Here is a 17,986-nt window from a genome sequence, read left to right on the forward strand (position 1 = left end):
TCTGCAACTGCATGTTTTATTTATTATTAGTCTGAAGCTATGCTTGATTGCCACTAACTAGATATGTGAGAATGAAGTGCCACCGACTACATATGACTAAGAGTGCGATAAGGGACATGGTGTCAGCACATTATGAACATATCTGCATTCTTCCTGGCCATATAAACATTGAGCATCTGATCTAGGTATTATTTCTATCAGAATGTTCTTTTCCAACCAGTAACTTCAAACATTACAAAAACAGTAAAATCAGACCTCACAGACTGCTCTTCCACCATATTCTACTGGGCTGAATAGGAGATCACCAGAAGCAACAAGTTACAAGGAACATGCAATTATAAAACGATTTAATGTATTTTTAAACAAATATTGTGTGAGACATAATATAAGATCCAGACAGTTTGTTTTCCAAACTGAGGTGTTGGTGGATGGGGATTAGTACTCTAGACCAGGTCAGAGCCAATTTCCCCACCAATTCACATTACTGGTAATCAAATATGAGCATAGCTGTCCCAACAGAACTGTAATTTTAACAGCTATATACAAAGCTCCATCCTGTCAGGCAGACTGTCAATTGAAGAAGTTGTCTTTTTCTTTGGGAAAGGAAGAGGTTCTTTCTTGTCGTCTAATCACTGTCACTGTCATCACTGCTTTCTGCTGTCATATCAGCCAGATCCCTCCTGTAAGGTAAGAAAAGGGTAGAAATAATGGAGGCTGTTATAAAGCGTGGCAGACTGCTGTCAAATTGCTAGCACAACCAGCTTGCTAGCCATTCAGTATCTAATTAAAAACAAGTCAGGACAGAAGCAATGGAAGAGAGAACAAGGAACAAAAGCTGCTCAAGATGAACAGTATATATTGATAGTTATTTGAGTGCTCTGCAAAGAAATGGACATTACAATTCATAAATCTGCTCATACTCACCTTTGCTCTTCAGAAAGCTGAAATTCTTCCAGAACTCTCTTGGCAAGTTTTGAAGTTGATTGTAAACTGAAGTCAGATGCCAGCATTACTAGGTTAAGTGCTTGAGCTGGTTGGTTGTTTTGCTTAATACAGTCCAAGACTTCATTCATCACTAAGTCGCTGGAAATGAGAAATTGGTACATACTGTGAATGTTCATTCTTGTGTAGCAAAAAAACAATTCATGCACTCTGTTTTTCCTCATGTGTCTGCTGGTAAGGCAGGAGATGATAATACATACCATACATACATACATATATTGCATATTGCTAGCTCTGTTGACATTTCACCCCTCACCAATACAGTGGTCCCTTGATATTCACTGGGGCTTGGTTTGTAGTGGCATCTGAGCTCTCTGACAGAGAAAGCTAAATGTCTCACAAAGCTACAATTCCCAGAATTCCACAGCATTGTGCTATGGCAGTTACAGTGGTGTCAAACTGGATTATTTCTGCAGCGTGAATGCAGTGCAGATCCAATGTTAATTGTGCAGGCTGGAAGTTGGACCTTCCAGAAGTTCATGGATGACTACTGTCATAATTTGCAAAGGAAATGAAACTGAAGTTCAACAATATGGATTAGGCTACGTTTTCCCTAGTCTTGTTCTATATACAACATGGGGCCAGGATTGTGGTGACTGCACTGCTTGCTCCAAAGTGGCCGCCGCTGCAGCCCCAAGCTTTATTTAGCCCGTCTGTTTTGGGCCATAGGTTCTCTAAAGTGAACAAGTCTTAAATGATATTTTAGCATTAAGGGCATATCAGGGAAGTACAGAACAGAAGAAGCATAGTTTCTGCCCAGAAGCTGAAAGGGAGGCTTTGTGGGTGCTTCGGCAGCTGAGCCAAACCACACCAAACATTTAATATTTTCATTGAAATCTCTTGGACTATACTGTCTTGTTCAAGTAATCTAATGAAATAATACTTTGTCTCCAAGGAAGTCAGAAATTGCCTCAGAGGATGTTCTGGTAGGGCTGTCCTAGACGCTGGAAGTTGTCCGACAGAAAGTCCGTTTAAGCAGGAATAGGGTTAAATAAGGCTTCATGCAGATCAGCATGAGGAACAAAAAATGAAACAGAAAAATAAAAGATTTATCTTTTCCCTATTAAAAACTAAAGTAGTGCTGATACATTTCACCAGAAGAGAAATTTACCTGGGTATTCGGTTGTACTTTTTGAAAAGCTCCAGCATGTCCCTATTAGGAGAGAAAAGAAGTTCCTATTGAGCTTAAATCAGGTTACTAGTTGTTATAAATGAGGAAGAATGAATATGTGCAGTCTTTGGACTGTTGATCTATCCTTTAGGGATAACCTTTTGCCCTGAAACTGGCCAAATTGTCTTACAAGTGGCCACAAATGCAGTGGTTTACTTCTCTCCCCCTACATCCCCCCAAAACTAGCTACAATTGCAGCCAAAATTAATGCAGCATCATTGTTGTTTCACCAGAAACGGTGCAGGGGAGAAATGGTCCACAAACCTTCTGTTCGTGCCCACCCTTGCTCTAACTAATGCACTCGGGTCAAAAACAACAACAGTTCGAAAGCTTCACTGAGCCATGAAGGTCACCTGATATATTTGCTTTAGGGTACTTTATTTCTTTCAGGATTTACTTTCAACATAAAAAAGATTGGTGGGTGCAGCTTCTTTTTACTTACCAGGTTTCTGGCATTCTCCCAGCCCTGGCAAATAACACAGTGCAGTTCCCCAGAGAAGCAGCTGTCCATTCTAAGACAGTTTGTCTTCTTTCTTGTATCTCATAGAGAGATTTTATTTCTGCTGCACAGTCAGCAAATGCCACTTGAGTCTGAAAAAGATCCAGTGCAATAAAGTATTCGTAGCCTACAATCCTTTTGCACATGTAGGTGAAGCCATATGAGAGTGTCTGCTAGGCTAAGGAAAGCAGCAGCTTCTAAGTCATGGACTGATCACTACATTGCAGAATTCAGATCCAAAGTTGAGCAGAAAAGAAATCTTCCCAAACTGGATGATCTGCAGTGGGTTGAAAAGGATTTCTGATTCCCAAGTGTCTAAACAACAACAGCAACTAAAAAGTTCCCCTCCTTGAATTAGGTTGCTGCTAAACAAAGAATGCTTTGTGCGGGTATGGAGAATCCAGAGTGGATTTTGGTGTGAAAGGACTTTTGAGTTTGATTCTGATACTATTGACACATTCCAGACGGATCATTATATTTGTTTTTAATTTGCATGTTGTATGTTTAACAGCTTAAAATGAACAAAATATTAACAAAAAACAGTATGTTATATTATCTTATGTATGTCCACACCACACAGTTAATAGCAATTTGAGACTATTTTCACTGCCCTGCGTTGGTGAGACACAGACTTCTCTGTCAAAGAATTCTAAAAATCTTATAAAATTACAAATCCCAGGATTTTATAAATTTGAACCATGGCAATCAAAGTGATACAACTGTTTAGTGTGAGACAGACCTTATTATAGTTTATGATTTAATTCTATTTCAAAACACTTTGGAAAAGAGATGCATTAACAATGTTTTAATTAAGATCTTTTAGGAAGACAAGCTGTGATGGGAAGAGTTTCTTTAAAAGGTGATCTGTAAAGATAAATATTACTGCATTTCCACCCACTGAAGTTCAGACTGACACATATAGGGTTTTCTCCATTTTATTTTGTGAAGAAAAGAATGGGCTTTAGGTCAGCTTCATGTTGGAGCATGCATTTAACACAAGTCTCCCATTAACATATTGATCACTGGATAGGAGTTTTAAAAAAGTGTTAATGGCTCAGCTGAACCAGCTTTCTGTGCCACAAAGTCCCATCAAGACTCACCTCTGGAGACTGTTCGTCTCTGGCCATGAGAGCTAAAACATCCTCCGCAACAGGAGGTCTCCGGCTATGCCCAAACTGTTTGATATCTGTGGAGAAGGAAAAGGCCATCAGATATGAGCAATGTCATGTAAAACCCAGTACAGTGCACCCATATGTTATACGCAGATTTGAGCGTACATGTTCAAGACATGTGGGAGCACGCAGGGCAGTGTGTCCCATTCAGATGAATGGTGTGCGTGCCCATGGTGCATGCGCACCGCCGCACACACGAGCCCCATTCATGGGAATGGGGCTCAAGTATAGGTGGAATTCGCCTTACGTGGGTGGGTCCAGAACAGATCCCCCACGTAAGGCAAGGGTCGACTGTAATTTTATTCCAGACAGAAATGATCACATATGGTCCCCATAATTCCAACAAAATCTGAAACTAACAACACTGTTACACCTGCTGTGCCACTGTTAGAGACAGTTTCATATTTTCCCATGAAAATTGTATTTATAAGTGCAGCAAGCAATTAATACATTCAGGGCAGAGATCTATCTTTTTTCATTTATCAGTATGTAGACAGATCTTGTAGCACCTTTGAGACTAACTGAAAGAAAGAAGTTGACAGCATGAGCTTTCGTAGACTTAAGTCTACTTCCTCAGATGCATTTAGGAAGCAGACTGAAGTCTATGAAAGCTCATGCTGTCAACTTCTTTCAGTTAGTCTCAAAGGTGCTACACAATCTCTCTACATATTGATTATACAAACTAACATGACTATATCTTTGAATTTTTTCATTTATGTTAATTATACAGCATATTGTACAGTAATGACAACATGGATGTATTATATGAATGTATTATCAGCACAATGAATACTCATGATGCATGGTTCAGTGATAGGAGTGACCTTAAGAAACAAAAGCAGCAACTCTCCTCAATCATTTTAGTGGCACCAAACTGTGGCTGTGATTCTAATGCATATCCAATGTCCCCAGAAAAAGGTTAATTTAACCTTCTCACCCTTGCCTCAACACTGCTAATAAAAATACAAAAGTACTGTTAACCTTTCCAGATCTGGGGAATCATTTCCAAATGATTGGCTGTGTCCAATGCTTGAAGAAGATCCAGCATCCCTTTAGAATTTGGGTAAAACATCTGATGAAACAAATAACGGTGTTAGAACACAACAGTTTCAATTCAGCAGTTTTAAAAAAACCCCAAACACATTATCACACAAATATTAACTACTTACTGAAGGAACCAGTTCTTTGTACCATTTCAGTACAACATCAAGCTGCTCCATCATGCACAATAGGTTTAAAAATCTTCCACTGCAATAAAGGAAGAAATAGTAAGTTATTAAAACTCTAGAAGCATTTCAGATAGAAATATTACACTTGTAGTTTTATTAAATATTTACCATAACGTCTCAAAAAGCCCTAAGTAGCTTACAATAAAATCCATCATACCGTATATACTTGACTATAAGTAGAGAAATTTTTGCCCCAAAATGGTCCCCAAAATCCTGGGGTAGACGTATACAAGGGTCAGTGGGGTCCTCCAACCAAGTGTTTCCCCAATCAGGCTCCCTCCACAAAAGAAAGCCCACCTGTGGTGACGCTGGGAAGGGCATGCATTCACCCTGCAGCCTTCTCTCCAGCTGGCCTCCCTCCTCCTGAGAAGGGAGACCAGCTAGAGAGATGCTGATGGTCCCGGAGTTGCACCCTTGAGTCTGACCCTCGACTTATCCACGGGTCATATAAAAATCCCCATTTCTGATCCCAAAAGTTGACCTCGACTTATACATGAGGTCGACTTATACAGGAGTATATACAGTAATTTGAAAGCCTTCAATAAAGGGCATCCAATGATCTCAGCTTCTATGGTTTCCTTATCAGAATTAAAACAAAATTCAAAACTTACTACCTACAACCAAAGTGTAAGCAGGGCACTTTTTAACAAGTCAAAAAGCACAAGTTCCAATCAGCCCAGAGAGGGAGTTGAAGGAAAAAGACAATCTCTCTTTTCCTATTACAGTTCAATTTTCTATCTCTTCCCCATCACACACACACACACACACCCTTCAAATCAGGGACTCTCCCACAGTTGCCACTAGTTAGACAGGTCCTATATTGAGAAATACTCCCCCAAATATTTTGGCTCCTCAAAAACTTATATTACAAAAGAAAGTACCTTCAAAAGCTAAACATACAATTACTACCACAATTGGCAGATTACATCCTTGCCCTAGTAATCTCACTGATAATAGCATTCTGCCTGAAATGAAAATGCTGACAACAGCATTCATGACTTAAGAGGAAAAGCAATAATTACAAGTATGAGGTTTTCTGGAGCATGTCTGCCATCATTTTCCTGTTTCCTGCTGTCTCTACCACACTATGTAGTTGATAGGCAAGCTGAATGTCCTTCAGGTCCAGGCACTGCAATCAAGGCACAGAACACGATCAAGATGTTAAAAGCAGTAAGAGTCCAAGATGTTAAGAGTAGCAGCTGTATAAGGCATCACAAAGCCTTTTCCACTTATTCAACAGAGCTTTTTTTAATCTTGTATTGTAGAACTTATAGGTAGCCAGAAAGCTGTAGAATGTTCACATTTAAAGTATTAAATAGCAGAAATCAAACCCACTTACTATTCTCATAGCATTTGAAAAGAAGTAAACTGAAAGAGAAGAAAAAACATCCATTGTTAATCTTGAACATTTGGCTATTCAGAAGATATACACCTGTCATGTTATTTAAGATTCCTGAAATACATCTGCAGGGCTCAAAACGCAGCATCTCAAGTACTCCAACTTTGATAAACAGTCAAGATACATTATTATCTAAAATCAGACCTATGTGACAATATACTGACACCTGTAATCTGGTAAAGTGCTGTGAATTCTCTGTTCAAGATTCTTAATTTCAAAATACTATTTCTAAGGTTCCTTGGGAGGAGGGGAGGAGAGGACTGTTAAACCAGTCCTTTTATAATGCAGACATGCTTGAAATTACACTTGTCCCTTAGCGTTCGCGGTCTTGCTGTTCATGTCCCTCAATCTTTCACAAATGGCAAGCTCCGCAGTACAAAATGGTGCCCGCGTGGCGCCTGGCCATTCAAACCAATAGGGCTTGAATACTTGCAATTTTTCATTTTTGCAGGGGTGTCTGTGTCCAGAATAATTATAAATTATATGCAAATAATACCTACCCACTTGCACACTAGACATAGCTGTCACACAATTTTAATTCATTTCAACTGGAGGTCCTCAGTAAAGATGACTAAAGAGAGAAACTAAGGCCTGTTACAGACTGCCAAAATAAAGCTGCTTCGGGTCTCTTTGGAGGTACAGTATGCTGTTTAAATGATGCGTGGGTCCTAAGAGTCTGGAGGTCGCACCAAAGCCATGCTCCAGCCCTAAGGACTAGAGTGCAGCTTTGGTGCATCTTCCGGATTCTTAGGATGCATGCATCATTTAAACAACATACCTCCAAAGAGACCCGAAGCAGCTTTATTTTGGCAGTCTGTAACAGGCCAAACAGTCCCTTTGCACCAGCTTGGTTTAGATGCCGCATGCTATGACAACCCCCTGAAGCCGGCGTCATGCTGCCCGCCTGACCACACATGCGCCAGCTTTGCACTGCTACAGAAGCACAGTGTTTACATGCCACAGGAGCGCCGCAAAGCCGCTGTGACACCAGAAAAGCTGGCTTCGGGGCAGTCTGTTTTGCCCCTAAGATACCATGCAGGGTGTAGCATGTATATCTAGCTAGATGGTGGCAATATTATGTCCATACAGGCATTTTAACCCTTTCAGAAAATATTCTCTAACATTACCACACAATTGCACATACTGTCATGATACATGGGTGATCCAAAAAGGATGGTGCAAAATCAAGTAAGACTAGTTTTACTTTTGCACCATTCTTTTTGAACTACCATGTATATAAATGCAGACTTGATTATTTAGGTGGACCTAAACAAATTTTGAGGAATCTTATCAGGTATTGTCCTATTTATTTTAAGTCATAATAAATTACTTCTGTCATTTATATCTTTCTTGGACAACAGAAGAGAAGAAGTGAGTAGAGAAGAAAATACATACTATCATCTGGGTCCTGTGGGTAAAAACTCTTTCCCTCAATTTCATCTAAGACATCATAGATCATTTCTGTTTGTCCTCGAGAAGATATGGCTGTAAAGTAATAAGTGACAGGTGACATCCCTGTGGCATCCACTATTCAAAATGAATTATTCAACATGTGTCTGCTATGATGTAACAGATAAACAAAATGCAAATCATGACATGAACCCCTTTCACAACTATGCTCGTCCTCCATATTTGCAGCTTTATTTATTCACAGATTTTATTAATATGTTCTCTCTAGGAATATCAAGGTCCTCCAGCAAAATTCTATGGTTAAATTTAACCAAAAGTTGCACTGCAGGACCTAGAGATTCCTAGAGCGAACACTCCATTAAGCATTTGTATCTCCTCCAGTGCAATTCTATGATCCATGTCTGGCAGATGTTGACCACAAAGTGGCACTGGAGGACCTAGAGATTCCTAGAGAGGTGTTTACTTTCAGGTAGTAAGATTTTCTGTGGTACTTTAAGAAACAGTCATTCTACCCATAAATTAACAGGACCTGTCAAAGTTTAATAAAGAAATAGGTGGCCTATGGAAAAACCTACCTTTGCCAACAGCAACTACAACAATGGCTGCATCTGCACTGCAGAAATAATCTAGGTTGACACCACTTCAACTGTCATGGCACAATGCTATGGCATTCTGGGAATTGTAGTTTGTTATGGTACCAGAACTCTATGACAAAGGCTAAATGTCTCGCAAAACTACAATTCCCAGAATTCCATAGTACCGAGCCATAGTAGTTAAAGTGGTGGTAATCTGGATTATTTCTGCAGTGCGAATGCAACATAAAATATTCTAATTGCAATATTTTCAAAAAATGACAGTTCAACTGCATAACACTTGATTTTTGAGCCTACAAAACATTTTAATCTGATTCATAGTCCTTTTTATTATTTATTTTGTTATTATTTAGAGTACTTATACCCCGCCCTTCAGCCCTTTGTTGTGGTATAAAAAAGGACCAAATTTAAGAAAAGCATATGAAAAGATTGCCACATTCTGTGAAAAAACTAGAAGGAGATCTAAGGCAGGATTATCCAGGAGAGCTGTTGTGCTAACAATAAAAAGACAACCTCAGGCCTTCAGCAGACAAGACAAAATGGGTTGCCAGATGCTGCTCCCGCCACGATTGCTGCAGGACCACAATGACCAAATACTGAAGGCCCTGAGGCTGGTTGCTGCTGCAGTCCCAAACAGGCCATGGCAAGGAGTGAATAAAATCCACTCCTTTTGTGGCTGTGTTTGGACTGCCTTAGGCAGCCCAGGCAAGGTTTGTGGCGTGTGTCATCTAATCGCCACGCCCTCAAACCACATGGAAGATGCCTTTTTTGCCCCTCTGTTTCAGGCCAGAAAGAAATGCAGATGTCCAATAAAAGAAGTTAACTACTTCTTGTTCTAATCTAGAAATTACTTACCTGACTTGTGAAATATACTAAGCAGATGGTCAAATGTTGCAAGGCTAGGCTCTGAAATAAAGACATATATTATGCTGAATCAATCTTTAATTTGTCCGAGTACAAACACTTATGATTTAATCCATACTCCATTTGGAGGGGCTCAGCTATTAAGAGAACCTTGCTACAAGTCTCTGCAAGCCTACTATTACGGGGGTGATTTAATGTTCCCCAAAGAGAAACGGAATATTTGCAACAAAGAATTAGTAGGTGGAGGAAGGGTTAAGTATCCTCTTTCTACTTGTCAATGTTCCTATGCAAATTAGGAAATCTTTGTTTATTTTTCAGAAAATGATTTTCTAAAAAACACTGTGGATGACCTTCATTAAACCAGTGCAACAATAAGAGATTTGCTGTCTTGCACATATGTTTTATTTACTCCCAGAGGGCAATTTTCTTATGAGATTCATTAATTACATTTTAATGTGAAATCAGTTGGCTGCTTTCCATTTAACAGATTCCACACAAATATTTTCAAATAGCAACCAACCTTGTGGTCATGCCATGTTCTCAAACAGCACCATTACCATTATACATACAAATGAAGCAGCCCCTTTTTGAGTTGCCATAATCATATACACTACAAGAGCCATGTACATGTTTACCTCTTTGAAAGCTATGGTGAAATAATCTTAACAGTCAACAGATAATTCTTACCTATACTCAGTGCTTTCATTTCACTAAGTGTCTGGAGGGCCATACTCCGGGCTAAAGAACCACATCGTCTTAGTGTCTTCAGGACGGAATTAAAAGTTAACAGGTTTGGCTGTATCTTCTGTTGAGCCATCTGTCTCAACAAGTCCTATTAACCAAGACAAATCACAAACATGAACTAGACTGCTTTTATTATTATCATCATCATTATTATTTTAAAATGCAGAATTCATCCATCCCAAGCCTGTTCCTAGCAACAGGGCACTGCTCCATTCCATTCAGATCAATAATATTGGGGTAGCACAATGCTTATTTGGAAAATTAATCCCTTGGAAGCCTTTTGTTCACTTAAAATTTTATGTGCGCAAATGTGAACATTAGTTCCAAGTGCAGAGTATTCGTTTATATGCTAAGTGTTTTGGTGAGGGCCTTGGTTCTCCAAAGCTATGTCTTACTCAGTAACAAACTTGACAAGATACTGGAAATTCAGGATTAAATTTCCAGTCTTGTTTTCTCTTTAAATGCATAATTAAGGATTAACTAATGTATTGAAAAATGTCTGGATACTTGAAAGGGTTTCATTAGTGTTAAACGTTGTTACACTGAGAAATTTACAACAGCACATCTACTTGCAGCATCCTTGACATCTAAAACACTGAATTGCAAATGACACAATTACTTGCTTCTAGCTAATACCTTAACTGGACTACCTAACCTGCCTTACTCTCCTCCATTGCTGTGTGTTTCTAAGGATGGGGGCAGGGGATACACAGTTAAAAATCACCAGTCTTATTGCATCATTCTGGCTTTCACTCATGGTAAGTAGGGACCAAGCATTCAACAAACATCAAGCTTCTAGGGGCATATCCATTGTGGAATGAAAGCCACTAAGATACATGAAATGGTTACAGCTGTTCTCTGCTGTTCTCTATCATCTCATCTTTTAACTGACATTGTATTTAAAAGTTTTCTTTATACAAGTTATATGTTTTATTTTTTATCATCCTTGGATATGTTTGATGACCTGAGAATGGATCAGGTCTTGGATTAACACAATTTGAACAAATCCTTCACCAAATATTGTACTACAGCATGTTTAGATCACCTTTATAATTGCATTATATGTGAATATGAATACAGTATGACAGTAGACAGCTAGGATATAAATCTACCAAACAAAAGCAAAGATATAGTAAAGCCTTGTAAAGTACTGGTATGTGTTTTCTTACTTCAACAAGCTCCCATCTTTCAGTGTATTTTTCCTTTACTTCTGCAGCTGCTAAAATTAATGCATTGAATGTATATACATCAGCTGAAAGAAATGGAAAATCAATGACATTAGATGATATGCAATTTATTTATTTATTTTACTTTATTTATTTATTGCATTTATATGCTGTCTTTCTCCCTGTGTGGGACCCAAGACAGCTGTACTGAATTATATGCACATTATTTCTAGAGCAGCTCAGCATATGGCGAAGTTCTCATGTGAGCCAGTGTCCAGGAAGCAAGCCACATGCCAGCAATGCTGGAACACTGACAGCTCACACTCAGCTCCCATGATCTAGCTGAGGTCCGTACCCCTGCGCCAATCATCATTGCTGCCAGCAGAATATTCAAGCTGTCAGAAAGTACAGCCACAATCCAAACACCACAGACAATAATGTTACATTGACATCTGCTACAATTGACCTCATATTACAGTATATGCCCCAGAGAAAGAGCCAAGTCCCTAGGTGCAGAACCTCCTTATACAAAGCATGGCACAGAAAAGACAAATAAAAATCCATGAACTCACCACTAAGCCTGTTATTCAACAAGTCCGTGTACATGTCAAAAGCCTTTGAATATGCACTGTGCTGCAAGATTAAAAGAGAAAATTAGACACTGGTATAGTACTCTGGAGAAATAACAGAAGCCAGTATGCTATAAAGATTATAACTGTACCTTCACCATTCCTCTGATCATTGTGCAATAGGAATGTGCATTTTTTTCTGGCATTAGGTTAAATACTCTCTCAGCATTGTTGTTCTCCCTGTTATTTTGAAAAAAACAAACTTTATATTAATATACAGCCCCATGTGTTTGAAAAAATGTGCAGAGAGGATGTACTGAAACAAAGTATAAACTATTTATGGGCACAGGTGTTGCATTAAATATCATTATGTCCTTGAAGTATTGGATAGGTCACATACCACATGTACCAAATCTATTCATTCACACATTGGTCTATAAATTATATTATTTATTTCATGACCTAGAGAGATAAGGATAAGATTAACATTTCAGATAGGCAGTGCAAAAATATAGAAGTGCATGGCACTTTTAGATACCATGGTATACATGTGGCCAATTAAACGTGAACAGAAGCATGGTTCTGCAGCTCCACCATGTAAATTCAGTGCCCATGTTTTTGTCAATGTGTATAAACCTATGTGGTCTAATTCCAAAATTTATCCTTCATTCTGTACAATCAGGTATGTACTCTCCAGCTATTTGGGGGTGGTCCAGATGTTACTTTTCCTTGCTCACATTTAGTTCATAGGTTTTGTTCATAACAAGCATACCAGACTGAGAAATCAAAAAGACTTTTTTTAAAATTTAGAATTTATACCAAAGACTTCACGTTTATGCTAAGTCACTTATTAAAATGTTGGTTCATCTTTTAATAGGGCCAAATAGCAGGAAATACTCATACTTCTTAGCAGAATGAAGATATATGTCCAAAAGAAGTGCTAGTGTCATTTTGATACCTCCATTTAATGCCAAGGTTATTAGTGGTATTCTGAAAATTGCCCCTCTGCCTACTTTCTTCTGGAGCTTCTTCCTGCAAAAAAGAAGGTTACAAGTAAAACATTTTCTAGCCTGTGCATAGCAATGTGTATTGGAATTTTCTATAAAGCCATGGGGTCTAAGAACATGTTACACAAACAGATGTATAAACTAAATAAGACATTCAGAGTACCCAGAAAGCTGGGTACATGAAGATCTCTTTTAGGATTTTTACATATGTCCCGGATTGGGAAATGGCTGGAACTATATGGAAAAGCACAAGATATGATGTCTTTTCACAATAAAATCTGTTTTTAAGAGACCATTCATTCATCACAATAATTTAGAAATAGTGTGACCTCCCTGAAAGTCCTTTTTTAAAAATGTTACATACTGACAATATCTACTGTATATGCCAATCTACTATTCACGCACACTTGCTTACCATGTTTTCCAGTTCAGTGTTACCTCCAAGATCATTCTTTTGGTTTGGTTCTGTATCTCCATAAAAACACAAGAGATCTAGAAGACTGTTTGATGTCTCCAGAGATACTGATGTTCCTACAAATGGAGAAAAAATGAGCACTTGTTCATTCATTCCTTAATGCCTGAGCCCAACATGCCCTTAACATGTTTGAGATGGTCCCTAGCACTGAGATGAAAGACTGGTCAAGGCTATGTTAGTTCTCAAGGATGCCATTATCAGCTGATAAACATATGAGCGTCCTCTTTCCCAGACTATAACCTAAACCTTACTGTAGTCTCAACAAGAGCAGACCCATTGAAACAATGGTATTTACATAAGTGTTGACTCACCATTCAACAATTGATTTAATGGGTACAAGTGTAATCAGGATTACCGGTAGGATTTCACTGATTTGAAGAACCCATTTATCTATTCAACCAACCAGAAAAACGGCTGATGTGATGAGATGCTTTAGCATTTGCCTGTATTTTTTAAAACATCAACTGGAAGGTATGCCAAATATGCAGACTATTATATAAAAAACACCTTGTGGATAAAATTATCATTTGGAAGCACAACTGCCATGTAATATGTTCAAGCCCCAATCTTGACAGAACGGATACTTTCTTTCTTCCAAATTTCAAGTCTGCATTTAATGCTCTTTACTCCAGAAAGTGCCAGTATGTTAACAATTTAGATTCAATAACTAGTGTCAAGTCAGTGTACCAACAGACTGCTAGGTGCATACTAATCAGAAATTTAAAGGACTGCAGCTTTAGGTTTATACCTGCTTGCAGGAGTTGATCATACATGTCTACAGAAGCTTTTACTTGTCTGAGCTCGATTCGATTTTTAAGTGCATCCTCACTTATTTCTTCAAGCTGCAATGCCAACTTCTCTGGCATGAGACACTAAAATAAGGGGAAAAGAGGACAATTCTTATCACATTACCTAAAGAGTGAGAATTCACTAATACTCCCTTCAGTTTTTTATTACCAGCCAGCAACATATGCCATGTTCTTAAAGTCTACAATCAAAAAAAATATTGATTGCATCTTCTGACTTCTTTTAATTGACTACGGTGCTGTCCACACGGGCCAAAAGGCATGTGTTCACCTTGGCCTTGTGTTGTCCTGTTTGGACAACACAGGCCAAAACCCTAGGGCTAGGATTAGGCTGGATCCTGGCAGACTGAATATGAATTCAATTTATCCGGCTTGAGCCCAGGATAAATGGCTCTTAATGTTGGGCAATTTGACCCCCGGTCTATTTAGATGCCCCACTTGCTCCTTACCTTTCCCCGCATCTCTACTAGTAAGCAAATCCCTGTCGCCACATCTGATGTGAAAATGCCCCGTTTTCACATCGGATATGGTGACAGGGGTCTGATCATTAGCAGAGATGTGGGAGAGGGTAAGGAGCACATGGTGGTAGCAGGTCCCCAAGCTGACATGGGCATGGATGTGTAAACACGCATCTATTCAGTGCCTTTATTAAATTTCTTATGTTTCAGGCTGCCTGATTTATATTCATAGCTAGACTCTGTGCTACAACTACACAGAGTTATGCATCAATGATATATACCCTTCAGATAAACTTTCCTGTCTTTGGGATCCCATGTCAGGTTTTTTTTGTGGACAACAGACAAAGGCCAAAATCCAATAGTTATTCCCAACTAGAGCAGACCCAGTAAATCAATGGAAAACTTATATGTGTTGATTTACAAGTTCCAATTCATTCAACCGTTATGCTCTGTTAATTGGATCTGGGCCCAATTCAGTGACTCAAATCAGTTCTGAGGTCTCTACTTGTTATCAATAGCACTGATTCTTCCAGAGGTTTTTCAAAAAGCTTTTTAAGAGATTGCTGATCTATCCATCGTTACTTGGATCCTCATCTCTAAACACTAGCTATATATGAACCTTTGCCAGAGAGATGTTTTTCTTTTTTGTAGATAAGCTTTGTAAAGCTTGCATATCATCCTTACTGCCTCATTCTTTCAAAGTATAAATTAATGTGTGACCTGGGTCAGCAACAAATTGGTCTGTAAGCCTGAACCTGCTATCTTTATTATTCTGTCAGGTCATTCAATACTTTCTGCTTGATGAGTCAAAGGGGTGGATAAATGAACAAAGGACCCAAGGCATCATCCACCTGATATAGGAAAATGTTTGAGCAGAACTCTTTTGAATTGATTCAAGTTCAGGTTTTGTTTAAACGGTGTTCAAACCAAAAGATTAACCATATTAAACTCTTCTGTGATCTAGGCACTTTCCATTCATATAAAATTGAATATGTAAAGAATAAAAAGACAAAAGGTTTACCGGTATGTGAGGTTCAGCGATGTCTTTCTCAAAATATTTAGGATGGGTGCTAAAAATATATTTGGCTGCATTTTTCCCAGATTCTTTTGCCAAGGAAAATAAACGCTGTAAAAATAATATTTTCCTTTAATTAAAATTTTGCGGTTTATAATATCATTCTCTATTTAAGGCCTCGGAGAGAAAATCATATCATTCATGCTGTCTCTTCATTATTCTAACTACTATTAATAAATCAAGTTTATATTTGAAGGTTTGCAATAAACAACTGCCTGAAATTTCTTGGATAATTTCTATTTTTTTCAAATAATCAATTAGAAACCTGTATTTTTTATCATGCAATTCTTTTACCTGTTATAACCAGTGGAAAGGCAGGATACAACTCTCTCCAATATAATAAATAGATACTATAACATCCAAAATTCACAAAACAGAGATACCTGTATTGGACCAACCAAAATGTACAAAATATATGCTGGAAGCTTTCGAAGCTCCACTTCTTCAACAGACAAAGGTGTTAAAATCATATAGGAGAAAGGAAAAAATGACGATGTAGGAGTCACAGAATGACATATCATCATGGCTACCCTTGGATATGATTTCCAGTATATAAATAGAATGTATTATTTCCACAAAACATGCCCTATAAGAATCTAATTTCTTTCAAGCAAGGATGATGCTAAAATAAGCTTTGAGGAGAGAAGAAATGTATCTTCAAGGCAAAAATGGAAAAGTAAAATGTGGAGCAAATTTAAAGAGCTGGCAGGTAATTTAAAAGCATTCCTTCCTTCCGTGTCTTAAATCAAAAGCAACAGATCTGAAAACATTTTACAAGTAGCTGAGATGTGGTAGTCTGTGATAAGATACAACTTCAGGATAAGCAAACTGGATTCATAGACTACAACTTGCATGCTTCATTTCATAAACATTGGGGGGGGGGCGAGTAGGCTATAAACTGGTCTGTCAGTGACAGTCAAATTTAACACACAACCCTCTTTTCACCCTTCTGCTAAATCCCAACTGCTGGGTGAGAGGAAAAGCACACTGACAGAAATTTAAGGGTTATTGGAATCATCCATGCATAGAAATGTACTTGTGGAAAGATCAGTTTTAAAGGTGTTACTTACAAACTCAGAACTAGTTCTAGGAATAAGATAAGGATCATCTTGAAATATGTAGGCTGCAGCTGTGGTATCCTAGATAAAAAAAGCACAAAGCTCTTCAGTTGTACTTTCTGTACGGAAAAATATAAAGGCGACATAACTGAGATTAGAAGTCTTGTCAAAACATTTTAGTCCAAGTAATATGTGCCCCCCATCCTATTTTTGCTTCTCTGAAGCCCACAGAACATCCCAAACCCTCTTTTGAGTGATTTTGTTCTGCCTCAAATAACACCAAAACTGTACAAACCAGTACAAATTGCACAAGCGCTGCAGCAGTTTTGTTCCTCTAAGCTTCATGACCCAAACCCCAAAGAAACAAGAACATGAAGTGATGGCTGATTTTCATTTCACACTCATGTAACCTAAGAGTACTGAAAGGGGTAAGAACTGGCCCCTGCTCTAGCAAAGATGTCCGCTCAGGGCAGAAATGAAAAACAGTGCCAAGACAGCATTTTTGCTGTGCATTTAATTGTGAATTAATATTAGAACTGATAACAAGAGATTATCAATTAGCCTGGTTGCATATTTTGCAAGAATTTTCTCTCAAAATTGGAGGAAATTTTTGGGAATGTAGGAGCAATAATTAGGTTAATCAGCACATTACATAAAAATACAGCAAGAATTTTCTAAGCTGATAAACACTGCATGACTAACACTTCTTTTCCTAGTTTGGCACACAAATTACGAACACAACTCAGTCAGGAGGGAATATTAAAAATAACAAAAACCAACTTAGAAAAAGAATGGTTTTACATTCAGTCTAATTTCAGGTTGGGGTAAAAAAAGCTAGCAGTGTAATGTCCTGTTTAAAACTACTTACCCTTTTTACAGTTGAAGCAAGTGCCTGAAGAACAGCTAACTTATCCCTAAATTTAAGAAAGTCGTGTTAAATATTTTTCAGGATATGACACAATGCATTAAAATGGGTTCACACAGAAATGGTAGATTGTCGTATGGAATGGGGTTTAGAGGGTTTTGTGCTGCCATTCTGATATTTTTTTGCTTCTCATTTCCAGAAACTAGTGTGGAGGAACCTTATACTTTGGCATTTCTCTTGTTCCATCTTGTTCCTATGTGTTTTACCATCTACCTGAAACCATTCAGAAGGGTTTTTCAGGGATCTGGAATGATTCTCATTGATATAAAAATGACCACTACTCTTTCCTTACTTTTGATTCCCAGAAATTTCCTGAAGTGCTGAATTAGTGCTCTGACACAATAACGGATGGATGAGGACTAAC

At 38.3% G+C, this 17,986-nt stretch overlaps 1 protein-coding gene and 1 non-coding gene across 2 annotated transcripts; both read right to left on the minus strand.

Annotated features, from left to right (window-relative positions):
* Positions 1 to 330: 330 nt before the first annotated feature.
* Positions 331 to 17,710, minus strand: PTCD3 (pentatricopeptide repeat domain 3). Its single transcript, XM_042476229.1, has 21 exons — positions 17,566 to 17,710; positions 16,710 to 16,778; positions 15,586 to 15,690; positions 14,049 to 14,172; positions 13,241 to 13,356; positions 12,777 to 12,850; positions 11,971 to 12,058; positions 11,822 to 11,882; positions 11,253 to 11,335; positions 10,027 to 10,171; positions 9,331 to 9,381; positions 7,868 to 7,957; positions 6,413 to 6,441; positions 6,096 to 6,202; positions 5,014 to 5,092; positions 4,826 to 4,916; positions 3,773 to 3,858; positions 2,616 to 2,764; positions 2,114 to 2,155; positions 925 to 1,083; positions 331 to 680 (listed from the first exon to the last, which is right to left on the minus strand). Exons 4-21 carry the CDS (start codon positions 14,164 to 14,166, stop codon positions 626 to 628), a joined length of 1,623 nt encoding a protein of 540 aa, XP_042332163.1. The 5' UTR covers positions 14,167 to 14,172; positions 15,586 to 15,690; positions 16,710 to 16,778; positions 17,566 to 17,710; the 3' UTR covers positions 331 to 625.
* LOC121935871 lies at positions 11,484 to 11,628 on the minus strand. The gene has a single exon (XR_006104893.1). It is a non-coding gene; the product is annotated as a small nucleolar RNA SNORD94 (small nucleolar RNA).
* Positions 17,711 to 17,986: the final 276 nt, after the last annotated feature.

Source organism: Sceloporus undulatus, chromosome 6, assembly GCF_019175285.1.
Source record: "Sceloporus undulatus isolate JIND9_A2432 ecotype Alabama chromosome 6, SceUnd_v1.1, whole genome shotgun sequence".
In the NCBI taxonomy this organism is placed as follows: domain Eukaryota; kingdom Metazoa; phylum Chordata; class Lepidosauria; order Squamata; family Phrynosomatidae; genus Sceloporus; species Sceloporus undulatus.